Source organism: Acanthaster planci, linkage group LG08 (assembly GCF_054643075.1).
Source record: "Acanthaster planci isolate LZ-2023a linkage group LG08, COTS_SCS, whole genome shotgun sequence".
Classification (NCBI taxonomy): Eukaryota; Metazoa; Echinodermata; class Asteroidea; order Valvatida; family Acanthasteridae; genus Acanthaster; species Acanthaster planci.
In genome coordinates this window covers 10,415,593-10,436,045 of record NC_141784.1, presented here as the reverse complement: position 1 = coordinate 10,436,045, position 20,453 = coordinate 10,415,593, and the positions used below count along the sequence as shown (strand labels likewise).

Genomic DNA, 20,453 nt, shown 5'->3' with positions numbered 1-20,453 from the left:
GGGGGTTAAACAAACTGAGAAACCATTCACGGTGGGAGGGGGGTCCTTCCCAGATAGTTTCCAGCAAAGTTGTGATTTTCGTCTCCTTTCTTCCTTTCCCCTTTGGTTTCGCTTACTTTCCCTCCCCCCCATTTTTATATGTTCCAAATTTCAAGGCTCCTGCGACGGCCATGCATCAAGCGTTAGAGTGAAAATGACCTTCTTTGCATGTGCACTTCCTATACAAACGCAAATAGAAATGATCTTGATATTCAGACCAATTCATGCGAAATGAAAGTTATGTAACTGCGTCTCTCTGGGAAAATGTGTTCGTCTTATAGGTCACCCAATACTAAATGATTTAAAACTGAAACTTCAATTGCAGGCATAAATCATATTTTCTCAAGATTGCCTTTCAAAAAAGACCAATTTCAAGATCCACACCAAATATTATTACAACTTATAGTCATGAATGCCATTCTGAATAAATGATCCTCTGCAGACTAGTTGCAGACCAATACGCTTAGTTGCGGGCCAAATCACAACTTTCATGCCCTCAAGTTCTCTGTTAAGAGAACATTTTGATAGGATCATATAGGATTTTATTTTGTTTTATTTTGTTTTATTTTGTTTTAACAAAGGATGGAAACCACTGCTGGCTTGTATGTCTGAGAAATTTTAAAGAAAAATGGAGCCTTCCAAATGGTTCTATGTTGCGACGGAATGTAGGCATCCGTTTTCAAAATGGCGAGAGACTTCATGATAATGTTGATGGAAATATCTGCAATAGTCATCAGTTAAGTTAGCAAATATTGCAAAGAAATTTGATGTGCATGTTTAACTAAGGATTTTCTTGAGAAGTATTTGTTGTTGTGTCTACGACAGTATCCTGTATGCTCCACATAACTATGCCCAACTACAGCAATTACAGCGCCCTCCACTTGTAAAACTTCCTTAGCTTGTTGCCGGAATGGAGGCGCCCTCTTTTGACTGAGAGCGCTGTGATGTGGTGGCGGCATATAAATGGGTAACTTAATTGCAAACTCTGCCAAATACAGCATGCAAATAACTTAAACGACAGCGGTTGTGCTGCAGAGATTTTGCACCGGGGAGTATTTTGCCACTATGGTCGACCTGTTCTTGACACGGCTTTCTTGTTCTCGCGCTCGAACGGCGTAAACACAACTCAAGAACACTGTTCCCGGAACAGGATCACACACCACCTCCTCGTCAGGGTTTTACAGGAACACACGGAAAAACTCGTGAGATTTTGATTTTTGAACAGCTGCAAAAAGTAGAGAGATGGCTTCCAAAGCCATAGACCATGGGAAGTTTTGCAAAATTAGCATTACATGTAATTATTTTCCGTAACACAGAAATGAATGTTCCTGTTTATATAGAAAAGAATTCAGCCCATCCAAACATTAACTCTCGAATAACGTAGCCTACATGGACGCCGCCATGTTGCTTGTTACTAACTACCAGCGATAATTTGTTGTTTGTTCCCGGCGTTCGAGCGGCCGACCCACGAACAACAAATGGAGCTGTTCGTGAACATACGGGGACAAGCCGCCCGAACTCAGCCAATGTTATGAGCCTAGATCTGGACCAAGAGAGGGCGCAATTTTCTTAGCAACAGAGGCTCCTGGTCGGAACTGAACTTTGCTGGTTCACGAACAACTATGAAATGTGTGCGTTACAGTCTCATCACCACCAACATAATGGCTGAGTTCGGGCGGCTTGTTCCCGTATGTTCATGAACTGCTCGATTTGTAGTTCGTGGCTCGGCCGCTCGAACGCCGGGAACAAACAACCGGTTATCGCTGGTAGTTAGTGACAAGCAACATGCAGCTTGACAAGGCGGCGTCCATGTAGGCTACGTTTTTCGGAAGTTAATGTTTGGATAGGCTGAATTCTTTTCTATATAAACAGGAACATTCATTTCTGTGTTACAGAAAATAATTTATGATAATTTTGCCAAACTTCCTATTGTCTATGGCTTTGGAAGCCATCTCTCTACTTTTGGCAGCTGTTCAAAAATCAAAATCTCACGAGTTTTTCCGTGTGTTTCTGTAAAACCCTGACAAGGAGGTGGTGTGTGATCCTGTTCCGAGAACAGTGTTCTTGAGTCGTGTGAAAGCGTGTCTAGTGAAAGACATTTCGCTGTGAACATGTAGAGTCAAAAAGGTATTCCCACGAAGTCGCCTTTGAATGATTTCCTACACTGACATACGTCTGTTTGGCGAATAATAGAATAATGATAAATGAATAATGTTGGCTGCTGTTGTTGGCTGTTGTTGTTGGCTGTTGTTGTTGGCTCTTGTTTGTTCTTGTTGTTGTTTGTTGTTGTTTGTTCTTGTTGTTGTTTTGTTTTAATGGCGCTTTCAGCAACTCGGGCTATTTACGCCAATAACTGTACGTTTTTCATACACTTTATTAATCAGCATCACATTATGGAGTAAGGAAGAATGTCCAGTTTAAGAGGCAGGAGGAAACTGGAGAACCCGGAGAAAACCTGCGAGAGCGAGTATGGACTGGAAACCAAATGCACTTAAAGCCTGGGCCAAGCCAGGATTCAAACCCGGGCCTCATTGGCGCAAAGCGAGGAAAGAACCGCTACGCTAACCCGCTCCCGCTCCCGCTCCCCCTACATGTACTTGATCTAACTACTTTGGTTAGTGATCCTGCCACTTCGGACATGCAACCATTACAGCTGGTTAACGTCAGGATTTTCTTACCCGAAAAAGCTGCTGGGGCGGTTTTTCCCGCAAATTCTTCAACCTTGCAATTAACTTATGATGCCCATAAGATATGTAGGTAGGCACAGCTCTTGAGTTCAGACATCAGTATTTTCATTCTTTTCCCTTTTTTTTCAACTGCCCATGTTAAAAATTGTGGCGCGTGTCCACACGTCAACAGGTTCACATACAAAAGGTGCGTTTTTTGGCCAATAGTTTCGATACAAAGAAGTTGCTAGTTAGGATTTTGTAGCCTTATCTCTTTTGTAAGTGTAGTTTCACTCCCTATAGCAAATCGGCTTACCAAAACAAAGGTCTTTAATCCCGTAGCTCTTTTGTGCTTGGTGTGGTCTCCCCAATTCAATTCCAATTACTTTGGAAAGGCATTTCCGTTTTTCTGTTGGTTTTTCTCGTTTTGAAGTATGGGGGCGCTCTACAGAGAATCTTGCAGCAACAGAGTAAATGAGCTCCCACATAAACAATATCAGTACCCTCACTTTAAAAATTGTTCACAATCTGCTTAAAGCTTTCTGTCGGGTTGCTGGGTACTCCTATAACGTTAACTTTTGAGGGCAATTTCCCTCTGAAGAAGACCATTCCTTGACTAAGAAATCTTAAAGCCCGTCGCCATTTGAAAAAATGATGACTTGTCGGTGGCTTCCGCCTTTCTTTTTTTTTTTGATCGTTCAATTTCATGAGCCACAAAATGCTCTAATAACGGAGAAATAGGCCTAAATTGATATTTACGCGGCGTTAGCTATTGGGTTCCTCTATTTAGTCTGCCAAGTAGTACATCAATCACACCTTGGAATCACTCATCTTCGGTATGTATGAAGCGCCATCTCCCGTCAAGCCTCGTTCCTTTAGTAGGGCATCCTGGTCTGGTTTCCCCGACCAAAGATTCCCTGACGATTCTTGATGAAAATCATAGGTCAGGCATCACCCACGGATATAAACAGATATGATGCAAGGGGTCAGGGGTCACAAGTTGAGAGCCTGGGTCTTTTCGATTTCATTACAGAGGTGTACCCTGTCTGTGTGGGAATTATATTCTGTATTTTGCCAAGCTGGCATTGATATCGGCCAAGGTGACCTTCGATTTCAGTGTAAAGTCAAATATTGTAGGATCAACAGCTGCCCTTGGAATACAGGAGTTTACAGTCAACAGCTAGCCTACCCATCCGGCCGAGAATAACCGAACATTAACAGTACCATCCGAACATGCCGAATATAGATGGGACGACTTCGGAATATTTCGGCGAGTCTTGGTCACGTGGACACTGGGGGTGATACCACACCCTTGATTCGTAGAGATGTCAGAATCATCGGGTCTGGTATCCAGACTATGGGGCATCCCCGTAGTTTGTAAAATACCGTAGGATTAAAAGTTAACTTAGGCATGGGGGAGATCACATGCCCGAACTCAGTGGCGTAAATTTGTACCGGAAATGGGGATGACTGAGGTGGGGGATGGGACTTAACTTGCCTGGCCATGGAAATTTGAAAAGCGGAGAGGGGGGTTGACATGCATTGACACTATATGGGATGTTGTTCATTACATCTGCGATAATGTAATACATTTACTAAAACGGCATATTTATGAGTTCTTTTATTTTCCCTTATGAGTGATATTGAATACATTTTGGTTCTTGGGAATTCCGAAAAATTCGTCACAATCCGCTTAATTTTTTTGCCCACCTTGCAAAAGTTGGCAAGGGGCAAATCAATAGCCTACCCCCCTAAAAATAGGGGGAAGGATATATACACCCAATCCCCTGGGGATTTACGCCCATCTTCACATAAATGGAAAAAAATTGAGAAATTGCTTAAAACCTCACTCCTTACGCCCTCTATAAATACATCCAATGTCCATGACACGGGTAATTCATATAAAAAACACACTGCACAGAAGCAGACATTTTAATGACATTTAGTTTATTTTTTTGTCCACACAATATCGACCACGAAAACAAAGATATACTCATTTTATACGTTTAAAGATGTTGGTCCTTACAGCTTACTGTCACATTCATTTTTTATACATCCGGACAATTGGTTTTGGTTTTGACGTACAGCTGTTTCGCATGAGCATGGATACACGTTTTGAATTAATACATTGCTGAAAACATCTTAAATATTCATTTAGTGCATTGATAATAACCCGAATACACGGATATATGAATATAATAGTCATATTTATTACCGAAACTGGGTCATTAGGGAGACATTCCCAAAAGAACGTGCACAAAATTTTCCCAACTGTGCTGTCCCATAATTCAATATTCCCTGTTTGAGTGATTTGATTTTAACCAAACTTTGCATGTTTTCATTTTAGACCCTAATCTATCAGCTCTCAAAATTTGGACAATAAAATTCGGCCTCCTTCTGATAGTTGGAGCATTAAGGAGACATTAAAATGTCTCCATAATGATCAATGTCTCCGTAAGGTTGAAAAAATTACCACAAAGTGTCTCCCAAATGACCTACTTGTGATAATATAACTTCTGCAAGACCAGTTAACAAAACCATTTAAGAGTCGCTATTTGGAGAGCAGACATTTAAGTTTAAGTATAAAGCTCAGGAGCTGCACCAAGAGAGGGCACTATTTTCTGAGCAATGGGGTCTACTTTGGTCGGAAATGAACTTCGCTGGTTCAAGAACGACTTGGAAATGTACGCATTACGGTCGCATCGCTACCAACAAAATGAAAATTCCCCATCATCGTGGTTCTTTTCTATGGAACGCCAAATGTACCAAAACATGATGTTACTCTGTGAAAATAGTTTGATCGTGTCCTCAATATATTATGTGATGTTGTCAAACCATTATATGATGTTGTCAATCCATTATGTGAAGTTCTCAATGCGTCACACGGGCAGCTATCCCTTTAAATAGCCCGTGTTGAATTATGCGATGTACCCAATCCATTACGTGAAGTTGTCAGCGAATTATGTAGTCAAAGCATTATAAGTCGTGTGGTCACTTTTTCAGAGCAATCCCGTTTTATTGCTGGTGTCAAATTACGAGACGTTAAGTATGGGATGGTTTCTAAGTTTGGCCAGTGCGCGTTGTAGTAACTTTAGTTCTGAGTTAGTTGTCATGTGGTGTCTGGACCATCATGGAACCCATCTTGAACAGTTTGGGTTTGTCACACCTGTTACCAGAGTTTGTTAGGAAAAACGTAAGTGACTTTGATACTGATTGCTAGTAGTTATTTTAAAAGTAATGAAACACACAATGTGCTAAATAATATGCATTAGGCCTATTGTTAAACACCAAATGCGCACCGCCCGCTTAGAGAAACTGCATAGACTACTTTTACATTCGCCTCATTCTGCGGGTATATCAACATGAGTATGACGTATCATACAATTTTCTGTGGGCAATGGAAATTATATAGTAAAATCAATTTCATATCAATTATTTCCAGATCACACCAGAGGCGGTACACCGCTCCTAACTAGCGATCAGTTGACCGAGTAAGGCGTTTTGGAGAGCAAGCTGTCCTGAAAGCCAGATGTTTTCAACACGCCTCTACATCATCTGTGACTGTAGCAGGTAATATATATTTATACTTCAACAGTTATTTTCTTAATCAGAAAAGTGTATTTCTTTTAAAACAATGTTTAAGTGGAGCAAACTGCGCCACCAGTCTTGGACTTGAAGTATACGATCGTGTTACTTTTCGTGTAATGTGCGGTATTCGGTTTATTAAAAAAAAAAAAAACTTAAAACCCAAACTTGATTTTTTTTGGTGAAGCTTCGTCCTGCTAGTGTGTTGCATGGCCACAGTTCGGCCGTACCCAAAGCAAACTACCACGGCCCGTACGCAGGGTAGCTCCACAACAGTGGAACGGTTTCATAATGCTTTGACTACACGTAATTCGCTGACAACATCTCATAATGGATTCACAACTTCATAAAATTCCACACGGGCTATTTGAATGGATAGCTCCCCGCGTGACGCATTGAGAGCGTCACAAAATGGATTGAGAACTTCACATAATGGATTGACAACTTCACATAAAGGATTGACAACATCACATAATGGCTCGACAACTTCACATAAGGGATTGAGAACTTCACATAATGGATTGACAACTTCACATAATGGATTGACAACATCACATAATGGATTGACAACTTCACATAATGGATTGACAAGTTCACACAATGTATTGACAACTTCACATAATGGATTGACAATATCACATAAAAGTTTGACAACATCACATAACAGATTGAGGACACGTTCAAACTACTTTCACAGAGTAAGATCATAATTGGTACATTTGGCGTTCCATACTTTTTGTATGGTGAATCTTTGAGGGTGGCCCTTGAAAGCTCCACCTTCCAGGTGGGATTCCAAGGCCGCACCGTACATACGAAACTTGTTTCATTGGTAATTACTGGGTAGCAGTAAGTCTAACAACCCATCGTCATGAATCGAAACAGCAAAGCCGTTTCTCGGCATGCATTACTGTCAAAAAACTTGAAAGTGAGTAGGAACAAAGATCGTGGAATAGGGAAACAGATCAACCATTGTTTGAGAGCGAGATGAGCCCTGCAATATGACTGTAAACAAATCTGGCACCTTCTCACGTTAGAATTAACAAATAAAACTGATTGGCTGAGTACGATCTACAACGACCATCTCGCAACGCTTGTAATATAATTTATGGCTGCGTCCCCAGACGCATTGGCTACGGACGACAGTAATACGCTCGCTTATAGGAAGTGGATTCAGCTAGCGGTTTGCATTAGTGTGGATGCACGTGTTATCCCAAGCCATAACTAATACATCCGGACTTAGTCTTAGCCATACATACGAAGGTAACCATCTTCTTGCAAGAGACAAGTGCCCTTTCAACCTCTAGAATGGTCCTAACAATGTCAAAGGCCTGAGAAAAAGGCATAGAGGAGTTATGCTCTTAAAATATGCCGACAGCCGGAGATTCCCAAAATAAGAGCGGGACTTGGAAAGGCAGTCAATTATGCTGGATATCACCGGACAATATAGGACAGCTACTACGAACTTTTGCCTGTCTCCATCACTCTACCCACGGACGCTGGTAAGGGCTATGTAATCTCACAAAATGTTATGAAGGAAGCACAGACTTTGCAAAGCATTGTGGGTATAGCTCACTGTCATGATCATAGACATTCATCTGACAGCACCAACTTGATGCACGTGCATACATTCCGCGCACACGGTCATGTACTCTGAAGAAACTTGACGTTACCACGGCCCTTACAAGGTGCTGGGATGGGCTGCTATTTCAGTTTGCATGACAGGCTTTCTTCCAGGCATCACTGGTGAATAGCATTCATTTGACCAATAACACGGGTTAACACTTTTGTGCGCGCGTGACATGTCCGCGCTAAAAAGAAAATGCCCCCTCAACCATCCACAACGCTTCGCGAGTCTGGAGCTGAGACGCAATGCCAATGTTCCTTGGGAAAGGGATCAGTCAGGTTCCCGAAACAGAGATTCCCTGACGTCCTTGATAAATACAAGCGACGTATGGGGGCGCTGGCAACAAACGAATGGGGTCCAGTGGAATGGCAACCGGGGAAATCATCTGACACTAGGGCTCGTTAATATGTGTAATACCTACTACGGTGGCATTGACATACACCGTAAATCTTCATCGTTGACAGTAAGGGCGTGTCCGGAACGGGCTTTCAGAGCAACGGCTAGGTCTATTGTCTACGCTTTTCCACACATTTCCATTGGAGCGAAGACCTAGACGTAGCCCTACACAACAGATTCGGATGCAGCCTAAGCATACTGCTTCACTAAATGTGCTCTAGGTGGAGCCAGTGCCATATAAACTTTCGCATCGCAGCCAAGTGACTTGTACATGGCTATATTTTCCGCCGACAACGACGGTTTTGAGAAAAAAATTAATCGGGTATGCCACATCATAGAGCTAAAAAGGCCACATCATATAGCAGACCCCTCTAGCGACACTATTACAGAACGACAAGTACCTAGAGTAAAGCGTAGCTTGATAATCTTAACCACAACGCAAACATGGACAAGAGAGATCACTATTTTAAACACGGAGCATCGTCGTAGGCATATCTGACATTACACATATCGTCGGTCCGACGGTAGTCGGCAAAGTTTCATTTCAATTTCCACCGAGCCATTGTTATTGCACATCTTGCGTTTCTTTGGGCAACACGGCCAACAGAAAATGAAGATGTCCTTGAACGCTTTCCGATATCTCTCGCTCATGATGTTATAAATGAACGGATTGACGGCAGAGTTGGTGTAAATCATGATCCGGGCGATGTTCACGAAGATCCAAATGAGATTCGGCGGGAGCACGTGGTCGTAGATGTTAATCAAGTTCAGAATCCGGAAGGGCGTTATGCAAATGATGTACACGACTATGGTGACGATGAGCATGCGCACAACTTGCTTCTTGAGGACATTTGAGGTTGCTCCCTCAAGCACTGTGACGTATGCACTTTTGGCTGACCTCTGGAGTTGGATCATTGTAAGCGTGTACAGAACGCAGGTGATTGGAATAACAGAGAGAAGCAGTAACTGGTCAAAGGTCAAGGTCTTACGGATGCGCACGCACTGGACCGAATTGCGCGGATGGCAGTACTCACAGTATTCAATCGACTGAGGGAGCCCTTCGGATGCATTCTCCAGCGGCACATGCCAGATAAGGGTATTCTTCGTCTTCACCGCGAATATCAGGGATGGGATTTTGTAGGTCAGCGAGAAGAACCACACGAGGGCGCAAAGCCAGATAGTCCGCCGTTTGGTGCTGAAGCGGCGGAATCGAAAGGGCCAACATGTGGCGATGTACCTCTCGAATGTCACCAGGATGACGATCAGGCCGGATGCGATCACCGCGCTGTCCGTCAGAAAAATACTGATCTTGCAGAACTCCGGGGGGAGATAAGTGTAGTCCCCAATTATGGGCGTGGTCAGGTACTGCACCCAGAACTGGGGGACGGAGAAAAGGAGGAATGTCAAGTCGGCGACGGCTAGGTTGATGAGGTAATGGTTGGTGACCGTTCGCATGTAGAGATAGCGAAAGAAAGCTATGATGACTGCACTGTTGCCCAGTACACCAATGGTGAAAATAATAGGCATGACCACAATAACGAGAACCTTGTCCACGAAGGAATACACGATCATCGGATAGTAAGTTTCATCCACGACGATCACATTACCGGACGGGGGCGCTGTGATCCCGTCGTCGGTTGTGTTCAGGAGATCGGCCTGCGCGTCTGTGACGTAGGGGCTCCAACTTGTTACCATGGCACCTGTCGACGATAGGTTAAGAGCTCCCGTCAGGTTCGCCATAGTGCTGAAAATGACAAGGAGGAGAGAAAAAAAGACAAATTGATTTTTGTTTACTTACAATGCCGCAATTTCGGACTGTATCAGCAGGGAATTCGACAGCGTATGACCAAGTAAAACAGCAAGCGGGTGGTCATACGTAGGCTCAGTTTCTAAAGGGAATCCCGGATGTCTGGAATGTTTTTTCCGGGTTTTTCCTTCGGGATTCATCTTGTAACTACCACACGAAAACTGAGACATCTGCTTTACAGAACCGGCTCAACACTGTCAACAGCCTCCAGATCAGATGATATAAAATAATACAATAGAACACTTAAATATCTGTCAATAGACAGTCAGATACAGAAACTCATTTGCTCAAACTCTAAAAATCTAACATCTTCAGTGTGCGAGAGTTTCAGGATGATCGCGTCCCATTTTGAAATCAACATCAGACGCGAGGTAATGTACCCAAAACTATGGTATGCTCCTCATGTTTTTGTGGATCAACCTTATCGCTTTAATTCCAGTGGAGACGACACCACCCTGAGGGTGTTTTTCCCACTTAAGCCACGTCTTATCTTATTCAGCTGAAAACGAGCTTCGTTTGTCTCATCCCCCATCATATCTTTTACTACAATTTCATCATGCCACGGTCAGTGAAGCGAAAGATTCTCTTCAAGGAAAAGAAATGGGGTGATACGCCTATCGGGCATCGATGCATTCTGGAACCATGAGGCATTATCACTCTACAGGGGCTTCGCTGTGCTGCTGGGCATTCGGACCGTGCTCGAGAAAAGGAGCCAGACAGTGTCCGGGGGAGTAGGTCCTCTTCAAAATGACAAAATAAAAAGCACTCAAAGTGTTGGCCCATATGGCTTTCTCTACGTCACTGCATCAGTTTTAAGGATGACGCATCCATTTACTTGGGAAGATCTGGATGTTCTCAAGATGTGGAATTGTAAAATTAGGCCAACCGTGCAAAATAATAAAAACAGCAGAAAAAACCGAGAGTAAAGCACACTCTGTCTTGCACACAAATGGCATTGTTCAAACTTACAGAAGAAACTAATCTCAAAGTTATCTCGGTTTGGCACTGGGAGATATTATAACAATACTCATTTAGAACATCAGACAAATTGATGTTAAAGTGTTGACAGCTTTACTGGTTAAACCGGCAATTAATCTTCATGAAAGATACTTAATAGACCATCACAGTAACAACTGGGCTCCAGTCAGAACTAAATATCAAGGTTTTTTCGAAAAAAATCACAAAACCGGATGCTTTAAAGTGGGACTCCAAACTGTGCTGCGTATTGTTATATATAAATTTTTTTCAGGCAGCCCATGCCTTTTTCAAACTGGAAAAGTAGTTTTCACGAGTAAATATTCAGTTTTGGAAATCTGAGAGAAGTTTTTTCCCTGACCCACCTCTGCTTCCTGTACATAATATTACAATCGACTTCGCCAAAGTGATACAAAAAATCGTTATAGCTCTTCACACTGAAGCAACGGAAACGGGAAATGGCGCTGGTCGAGAACTAGTCTTGACAGATTACAGGAGGTACCCAATTTCCATGTGTCTCAAGTCCGTACACAATTCAACTGTTTGCACATCGCCCCTCGAACGGTTTTCAATACACAGACGTCAAATTGAAAAAGTAAATTGCCTAAATGATCTTTTTCAAGAAACTGGGTTTTAAATAAATCTTAAGTCAGGGGTTCGTGTTCCAATGTAACGCGCTTTTTTAATGTAATGCAAAATCGACGACATCCTCTGCCGGATTTTAAAAAAAAGGTTCACTGAAAGTACAGGTAAGTTGAACACATGCGGTTCAACATTGAACAAAATGTTGACACGAAAGTGCAGTCCTTATAAAAAGGAAATGCGCAGGAATTTGTAACCAATACATATACCGCACACTGTGGCAGCCAGAAAAAATGCAATCAGGATACTTCCCGATAGAAAGCGACATCTCACACAGCACCGTCGTCACCAGAGTCATTGAGATTTGTTGAAATGTTGGTCACTATGTACACAATCCTCCGTACATCTGTCTAATCATATCAACTTCTCTCGTGATATAAGACCAGGTGCTGTGTTTGCAGGGCACTCTAATGTAAGAATGGACGACCTCTTTCCGTGGTTGTTGTCGCCATCATTAAGCCGTTCGTTGAGCAAATGGGTGCCATGTAAGAGCAAAGTGAACTTTTTCACGGTAAGTCGAGTTAGGTTGTTCTGGGGAGTCACCATTAATGAGCCTGCAACGTACCGGTCCTACCATTTCAGCAACTTTTAGCTGAGATGGTTCGTAATGACCCGGGTCACAAGGGTGAGTGTGTGTGGTGTGAACACGCTGAACGTGTTGTCTGCTTACTGTTGTTTGCGGGCAAACATGCCGAGGCATTTATCCCACTCCAATATAAACTGCTCACTTGAGAGCGAAAGCTCCGTTTAATCGCGAACAGGCCCAACCTGTCTGGCTTGAACAATCGCGCCCGTCCCTGGCACAGGGAAACGTTATCCGCCATGCAATTCCGACTTTGTCACCGATGTGACACCCGTGTGTTTGTCCAACTTTGCCGCTCCGAAAATCTTCGGCACGAACTGGCCAAGAAAACAAAATCTATGTCAAAGAGATCGTTCAACTCCCATCAAACACGAGCAGGCACTGATGAGCATGTCGCAGTACAAGGGCCCCCCCGAAGGTGAATCGAACCTATCACTAGCTGGCAGAAACCGCACAGGGCCCTCCATATTCCTTCTTCCGGCAACATCCAGGACAGGCTTCAAATCCTGCAGGGATTTTTTCCTTAATAGGACAAAATATTTTCCTCTTCCCCGTCAAATGTGCGCCGTAGGGATAGAACACGCCAATTTCAACTAGGGCGACTGTGACTTGACGATATATATAACCGAAGGCGCAGTGAAATGTTCAAGTGAATATTGAACAATGTCTGGCACCTGGTTACAGATGACAATAATTGGTCATAATTTAATTTCGAAAAAGATGAACGAGTGTTTTTTTTGGGGGGGGCCTAATTTTATTTGTCTGTTCGTTAGAGTCATGGGTGCACGTGGCCTACGGTATATTTCGGAAAGAGTAGAAAATTGGGCACTTCCCAAGTTTAAAGGAATTAAAAAGTTATAACATGGAGAAAATACCTGTAAGTTTTTTTTTTCAAGTGATAATTTTCAGCACGACAAATGGCAAGTATTTATCACAGCAGTGTGGGAATAAAGCAATGTCAAGTGACCTCTATTCCATTGAAAAGACATAAACTCAGTCGACAAACCAAACATCACTCTGGCGTGGAAGATGTGCTAGGGTTAGATCAGTAATCTTCTGATGTGAGGACGAAGTTTTCTGCAAAGCACTATCACAGTTTAATCCGTGTTGAGACACGCATCATGGTTTTCCCTCTTGATTGACAGACAGAAAAGGATTAGGCCTACACAAATGGCGGGACCGACTAAAAAAGAGAGAATAAGTTTCTTTGTTAAAGTGTTTGAGGAATCATGTACACACACAACGATGCGGGACTCGGTTAAGTGAACTGAAAATCCTTGGCTCCAAATATTTTGGGGTGAAAATCGAGTTTGGGGTTTGTTTTAAACGCATTAACTTCAAAAAACTTTTCTTTAAATTCCGGTTTTATAGAGTTCGTAAATGGGAAAACGTGCACGTAAACACCGATTAAGGCACAACCGAGACATGGCATTGCACCCTACTGCACGGTTAAAGATCCCCTGTTTGACGTTTGCAAATACGTAGCATTTACTCTTACTTGACAACTACCACAAGTGACAATGAACAAACACAACCACACAATAAGGAAAGACCTAACTCCGTTGTGGAAGATTTCACCAATCTTGACATCTGCTATAGAGATGCACGCCTTTCAATCACGGGTCCTCCCACTGGCCAGCTCCGACATCCGCACAAAAAACCCAGAGCAGCTCGTACCACCCTTCACAACTTAACGAGGCTCAGCACGAACTGTCGCCCCGATGGGGTGCTCGGTATTTTCCTTTAAAAGGGAGCGTGGCCTATTACGCACTACTGGTGTCATTCAAGCGTGTTGGGGATGTATCTGGGAGATACAAAGAGGCAACATCCTCTCTCTCTCTGCGCCCGGTAATGAGCTCCAGAAACCACTCGTCAAATCCACTCAAGTGTTTTTCATTCAGGGCGAGCTTGTTTCCCGTGTGCCCGTCCAACGGCACAACAGAGGTCTGCAGTCACAGAGGGAAGGTGCTTTTCCATTCGCCCGCCGCCAGGCCCTCGTGACTCGTCCTGGGGAGGAAGGGCACGGTGGACTTGATGAAAATCTAACCACTGGGACATGACGGGATCGACATCAACACTCGAGTCACCAACTTCGGAGATGTCAGCTCGGAGACCTGGGAAACTCATGTTATGCAGATACGAGGGGAAGAAATCAGGAAGCCTCTCGGGGACACTTCACAGTTAGACTCGTGGTGCACAGAACTACATGTAGTTAAATTATCTTTTCATAATGTCCATTATCTGCAAATCCCATGGATGGCAAGAGACAAGAATTATTTATAAGACTGGGAGGCCCTCATTATTTTCGTGAGGAACAGTTCACAGCGATTTTAGCTGAAACTGCATAAATAAGTCCATGCAGAAGGATTTGATGTCCCTCAGTTCTTGAGTAAAAGGGCATGTCCCCAGGGTTGTGTGAGTCCACAGAAAAAAACATTCCCCCTGACAAAACCTTTTACAGCGGGATATGGACGATTCGAATTACCATCAGAGTTCTACTGACAGAAGTTCGCCTCCTCTCAAGCGAGCGATAAGCCAATACATTATACCGCACAGTATTTTGACTTGCACAACAGCTTGAAATGGGTAACTGCTCTCCTCAGAATTCCCGCTAATTTTTAGACACGCCATCACATCCCCCACCTGCCTCTCACGCCCGTTGCTGCTTTCAGTTTTGTCCTGCACGAACGAAATGCCGAGGCACCAAAGCATCACATCGTTTACAAGTCTTAGCCAACCATGTGGATGTTACATGTAAACAATTAGCACATACCATCTTGCATGTTTCTACGCTCCTCTCACGAGATGACAAAACCACTTTGGGGCAGTGGCGTAGCTAGGATTTACTGGTGGGAGGGAGCACAAAGGGGCACCAGCATCTTATGGAGGGACCAGCTTTCAGTGATGCGGTTTTTGGGCCAAGTTTTTGTTAGCCTTGTTCTATATTCATTCCTCCGTCTTTTTCAGGGGGGCACCTGGAATTTGGGGGACATTCCCCCCGCTGGCTATTCCACTGCTTCAGGGACGCTTTCCCGTTAATGTTACTATGGGAAAGTGGGGTTCCGAGAATCTCTTACATGCTATAATGTTGACTCTGGTCCATATTTTGTGTGATCTGCATGCATATCCGCATACACGCATGTGACATTTTACTGATTGTTGTACCACTGACGCCAAGCTGTAATACAGGCGTTGGCCAGTCACAATACGCGAAATATGACGACCCAATGCGCGTTTGGAAAAGTCGACAAATTTCACAATTTTATTTAAGGAACTGGGACTGTGATCTAAGACTTAATAAGTGGCATAAGCAAGCCTTATCAGATTTAGTAGTTGGAAGAGCTATTGAAAGAATTTTTCCTCAAGTACACGCCAGAACTTTAAGGTAGGGCTCCAATATATCTGTTAACACTACGTCAGCACTTACATTCTTTGAAAATCTCTTAACATCTTCCAGCGAGCATTATGTGGGCAAAAACCGACTCATTTAACGGGGCCAAATGCCACTATGTCGGGTTTGGGCAAGCAAGATGTTGCAACGTTGCTTCAGCCAAGGAGGAATAAGAACATGCCTCAGCAAGCTGCCCCACGCCAGATTAAATCAATTTAGCAAGCCAGCTGCAATCGAGTTTTCACAAGCAGACAGCGATCAGACATCTGTTTTGCGTTAGCGTCAAATTTGAACAGGCCTATGCTAACATGATTTTGCAGCTTATTACATGTATATGCATTCCTAAATTTGGATTATTCAAGCAGGCCTAGTTTCGGTAAGACGTTAACACCGATTTACAACCATCCCCTATTCCATCGAAAGTTCATTAGAGACGGAAATCATCGTCACCCGATACTTTCGGCTTGCTTGGGGTCAGTATAAATGGAGCCCGTTTTAATCATTTACCTTTAAAAGCTGAAATCATTTATTAAAATGGCTCGAGGTCTAATTTTATTGCACTCTGGACACAGAAAGCTGTCCACCTAATCTTGTAAGAACGAAAGGCAAGAATCTGCAAGCCCTTAGGTGTCAGACCGTGTTGTAAACCTTAGCACCGTAATGATTTGTTCTCAGAGACGGAGATCGATCTTCTTACTTTTATTTCCCATCTCATCAACATGACCCGGTCCCAGATTGAATTGCGATACCCTGCCATTCGATCCCACCTCTGCCACTAATTATCTTCGAACCATTCAACTTAATGGACATTAAAACGGAAGCCAGGAGAAAGAAGGAGAAAAATATATAGATCCACTCAACTTAAGCACTGTTTTAGGTGATTGCTTTCACTTTTTAGAAAATCAGATCAATCCTTTTTATCTTTTCAACTTAGAGAATGTTAGATTCGTAACATTTTGATTTGGATTAGGGCCTACATGTGAACATTGCGTGGGAAATCTGGTAAAACTGTGAAGAGATGTTGCAACAGGTAAAGCGACGGGGGTCACTGATGTCGCTAAGAAGAAAACCCGATGCTATAGAAGAATCCTATTATAATATTCGCCGACCGCTGGAGACCAGAAGACCGAGTGGAGGGCGGACTAGGGGTTGAAGCAGGGGCATGCAAATCAAAGGGGACGAGACTGATGAATTTTGTGAAAAACAGGTGAAAGTGTAAATATACGAGGGACAATGAACGGTGAGAATATGCACGCCCCGCAACGCTATCCGGAAACGGATGGACAGTATTGCATTCACCGATAGGTTGACCAAAGAGGTGCATGCACGTGCACGAGACTAAAAAATCACTTCACGCCACTTATTGAACTTGAAATGCCCTCCAAGTTTTCGACAACTATTTCTGCTGTCGTGTGAACCACCACTTTGCCAGCCGCAAGGGCAAGATATAATTCGCGTTGAGAGGTCTTCAAGAGGCATGGCCTTCGTGTCAAGTGTTTCAGCCCGATACGTCGAGCATGTTGTTTATGAATCTGTCTCTGGAGGGTTAGAAGTTAAGTTTAAGTGGTACACTTGCAGGGCAGTGGATAGGGCTAGCATAAACACATTATTACCACAGTTGAGATGAATTGAAGAAAACCAGAAACACTTTCAACATGTTAATCCCCACTCTCCATGGATTAACCCCTGAGGCTGTTTTCGCTAAATCAAATAGGATGCTGATCCCGCGTTGCAACTCCTTTGTTTGAAAGGCTGAAAGCCGTTTTCAAATGAAATAGCCTACGTGAAGGTTTCTTTTAATTATTCACATAAATTATTCTCTCGTAAACACTTCTCCAAAACGTTACCATTTCCAGTCGAATGGCAAGGTACAGCAATGTATGTGTGTCACGGCACGATATCGACTGCGTGCTCCATATTACCAACTCCCCAGATCCGATTTGCTTTGGAGCGGCGCTCGATGGTGAACTGGTGAGGTCTAAACGCATCGGCTTACCTATGCTCGCGACCCCATGTCCAGGGGCAAGAGCGATGTCTCGCCTTACGTATGGTAATTACTAAGCCAGCGGGACACGAAAAGACTCACGATGTTTTTTTCTTACGAGAAATGTTTTGGACTCGCCTTACCAAGAGAGGAAGCACGAGCACAAAACCCTGTCACTTTGTAAAACACAGACAAATTGTGAGGAAGATTAACAATCGATGTATTTTTTTCCGAAATAGGCGAAATTCCAACATTCGTTAAAACATACAATAACTTAATGTATACACCAAAGAAAAACCCCCTTTTAACCCAATGCCAATACAAGCCAATGAAATAAATCACACGGTATACAAGGTTATTCCAGTTTGATTTACTTGCCACGACAAAGGCATTCACGATATAAAGATTTATGTCGTATTTAAGTGTCATTTACAAAGACAGTATATCTAGTTGTCGCGGATGTACAAGGGCAAAGTTAGAATTGACTCTGTCGTGCCACCTTAGCCCAGTTCATGACAAACACGACAAGCATAAACGGGAAAAACGAAGCCAACTATTTTCTTTCAGGAAATTGTAGGTAAGACGGCAGCTTTCTCTCTGTTTGAACTTCATTAGTGTCCCATCACACGGCGGATGAAGAGTTTAAGCAGGGGCTGAGAGCTGCAGACTGGGTCAGTTGAACTAAGTTCTGTCGGGACATGCAGTTTGCACTGTCTGGAACGAGCCCATTCGTTAGACTGCCATAATTCGCTTTGGTAACTAGATATAGGGACGGAATCATCCAACAGATCTGAACTTGCGTCTGCATGGCGACAGGATGGTTCTACGGTAATCGAATGATTACGGTGGCTATGGACGGATCAACATCCAAAGTATTAGTCACGATTTATGAAATATTCCTTCCAAAGACGCACACTTTGCTCTCCAAGGCTTATTTTAGTCGGAAAAGCGTTTAATAAGACATCTCATGGAAAAACATGTTCATTTGTGGGATGACTTTTGCATTTAACGTGAACCCCTGATCCCAGGATTTTCGAGCAAAATTCGGAAATGAAAAGAATGACTGAAATGACTTCATTCCATGAACTTTGACAGAATACTCGAGCAGTGTTTTAACGATGGTTGACAAAACAAACAAAAAGCAACAACCTATGCGACCGCAGAGCGTGTTCAGCATAGAGAGGGGGGGTGCTTAGGCAGACGATTCCTGTCACATGATAAAAACAAATTGCCGGAATAATGTCCTTTTATGCATCATGCACAGATCATAAGTCCAACACTTTTGGAAATAAAGCACATGCTGGGAAGGAGAAAAAAACTACCTACTAACAGAATGACCCTTCTGGGCACGAGGACGCGGACAATTAGCTTTTCTTTATTTTAACATCAGCAATGAGCCTTTGCTGCGTGCACATAGTACAGGTGCAGATGTGGATACGCTTCGCTTGAGCTCTATTTACACTAGGGCCGGTTTCTTTGAAAAAAATGGAGCCAATTTCAGAAAACTGGGAATATGAATTGCTCGGTTCGCTGACATACAATTTACAGGAGACCCATTTGTTACGGTCCCTTAATTTAATAATTATGAGGCCAATTTCTGGGAACAAGAAACCTGCTTCCAGCGGGATTCATTTCACAGGAGGCCAGTTTGAATATAATGGGCTAATTTCACGGAAGTAAAGCGAAAAAATCATTTGCTTACCAAACACAAGTTTCCAATATGTGTCACACATTCTTATCTCATGTTGAAAGAAAATTTTTGCTCACCAACAGTTTCTCCTTATAGCATTCATCAATATGACATTGGGCCGCATACCCTTCATGCAAGGGTTGTTCATGGCCACGTGATCATAACTGAGTCTTTTTTTCAAGGAGGCACGTATAAACTAGCGGCCAAAACAATAATTTCTTCAAGGTCTGCGGTGACGCACATGACTTCTGACGTCACTTGAGCAGGTGGCCCATATCATGTCAATTAAGAACTCATGGCAGGAGTTAATTGTTTAAAAGTACCTTCAGCGTCATGCAGCGAGACAGCTATGTGTAGGCGAAAGGAAAGGACGAGAGGCTCATCTGCTTCGGTTGTCCAACACATGACTAGAATAGCAATTTTACAGCTAACAACGCATCTAACCACCACAAGCATCGCAGAATCAAGTTTTACGGTTCACTCAAAGAAAATGACAGCCGCACAATGCCTCCCCAAAAATGAATAAAATGGCTGGTTCCATGTAGAACACGTTACTCATTTTACAAGATGTGATGTTTCAAACGCTGAGGACACCCTCAAGAGGCCTGTGGTGGATTTCTGCGTCAGATTAAAGGAAAACACAACGCGACACGACGTGTCACCTACATGTCTCCAGATTTCTGTTTACGGAGACATATAAATCAGGTGTTCATGTAATGTGATGATAGCTGCACTTTAGGTCTGGAAGCGAGCTATAATCAAGCGATACCTGTCAGAATATAACACAATTCTATATTCACTTTGCAGCGGTTCGTGTTTTTCCTTTCAGAAAGACTCTGATGCAATCAAAACGCAGACGCTTTTATCTTTACGATTTGTGTATTATGTTAGGCTACTACAGTCTAGAGGCAGCGGCTACTTATTTCAAATAAATCGTTATTCTGTGTCCATAAACTCCGAACCTGTCACTAGGCCCATTATTTCTGTACTATCGTGTTACATGCGGCTTTTGAAAGGGTATTGATCTGACGTTCCTTCGAGGAATTCGGTTCTTCTGTCATCCAAATTTAA

At 43.1% G+C, this 20,453-nt stretch overlaps 1 protein-coding gene across 6 annotated transcripts in view; it reads right to left on the bottom strand.

Annotated features, from left to right (window-relative positions):
* Positions 1–4,635: 4,635 nt before the first annotated feature.
* LOC110989699 (neuromedin-U receptor 2-like) overlaps positions 4,636–20,453 on the bottom strand; it is a 40,108-nt gene continuing 24,290 nt past the window's right edge. For 4 of the 6 annotated variants that reach the window (XM_022254268.2, XM_022254270.2, XM_087140314.1 and 1 more), the window contains exon 3: positions 4,636–10,054. In XM_022254268.2, the coding sequence (XP_022109960.1) occupies positions 8,812–10,050 (1,239 nt within the window). In that variant the 5' untranslated portion in view covers positions 10,051–10,054 and the 3' untranslated portion in view covers positions 4,636–8,811. Of the gene's footprint in view, positions 10,055–13,870; positions 15,461–20,453 lie in introns of those variants that run through there. The other 2 variants (XM_022254272.2, XM_022254267.2) reach the window with 2 other exon arrangements.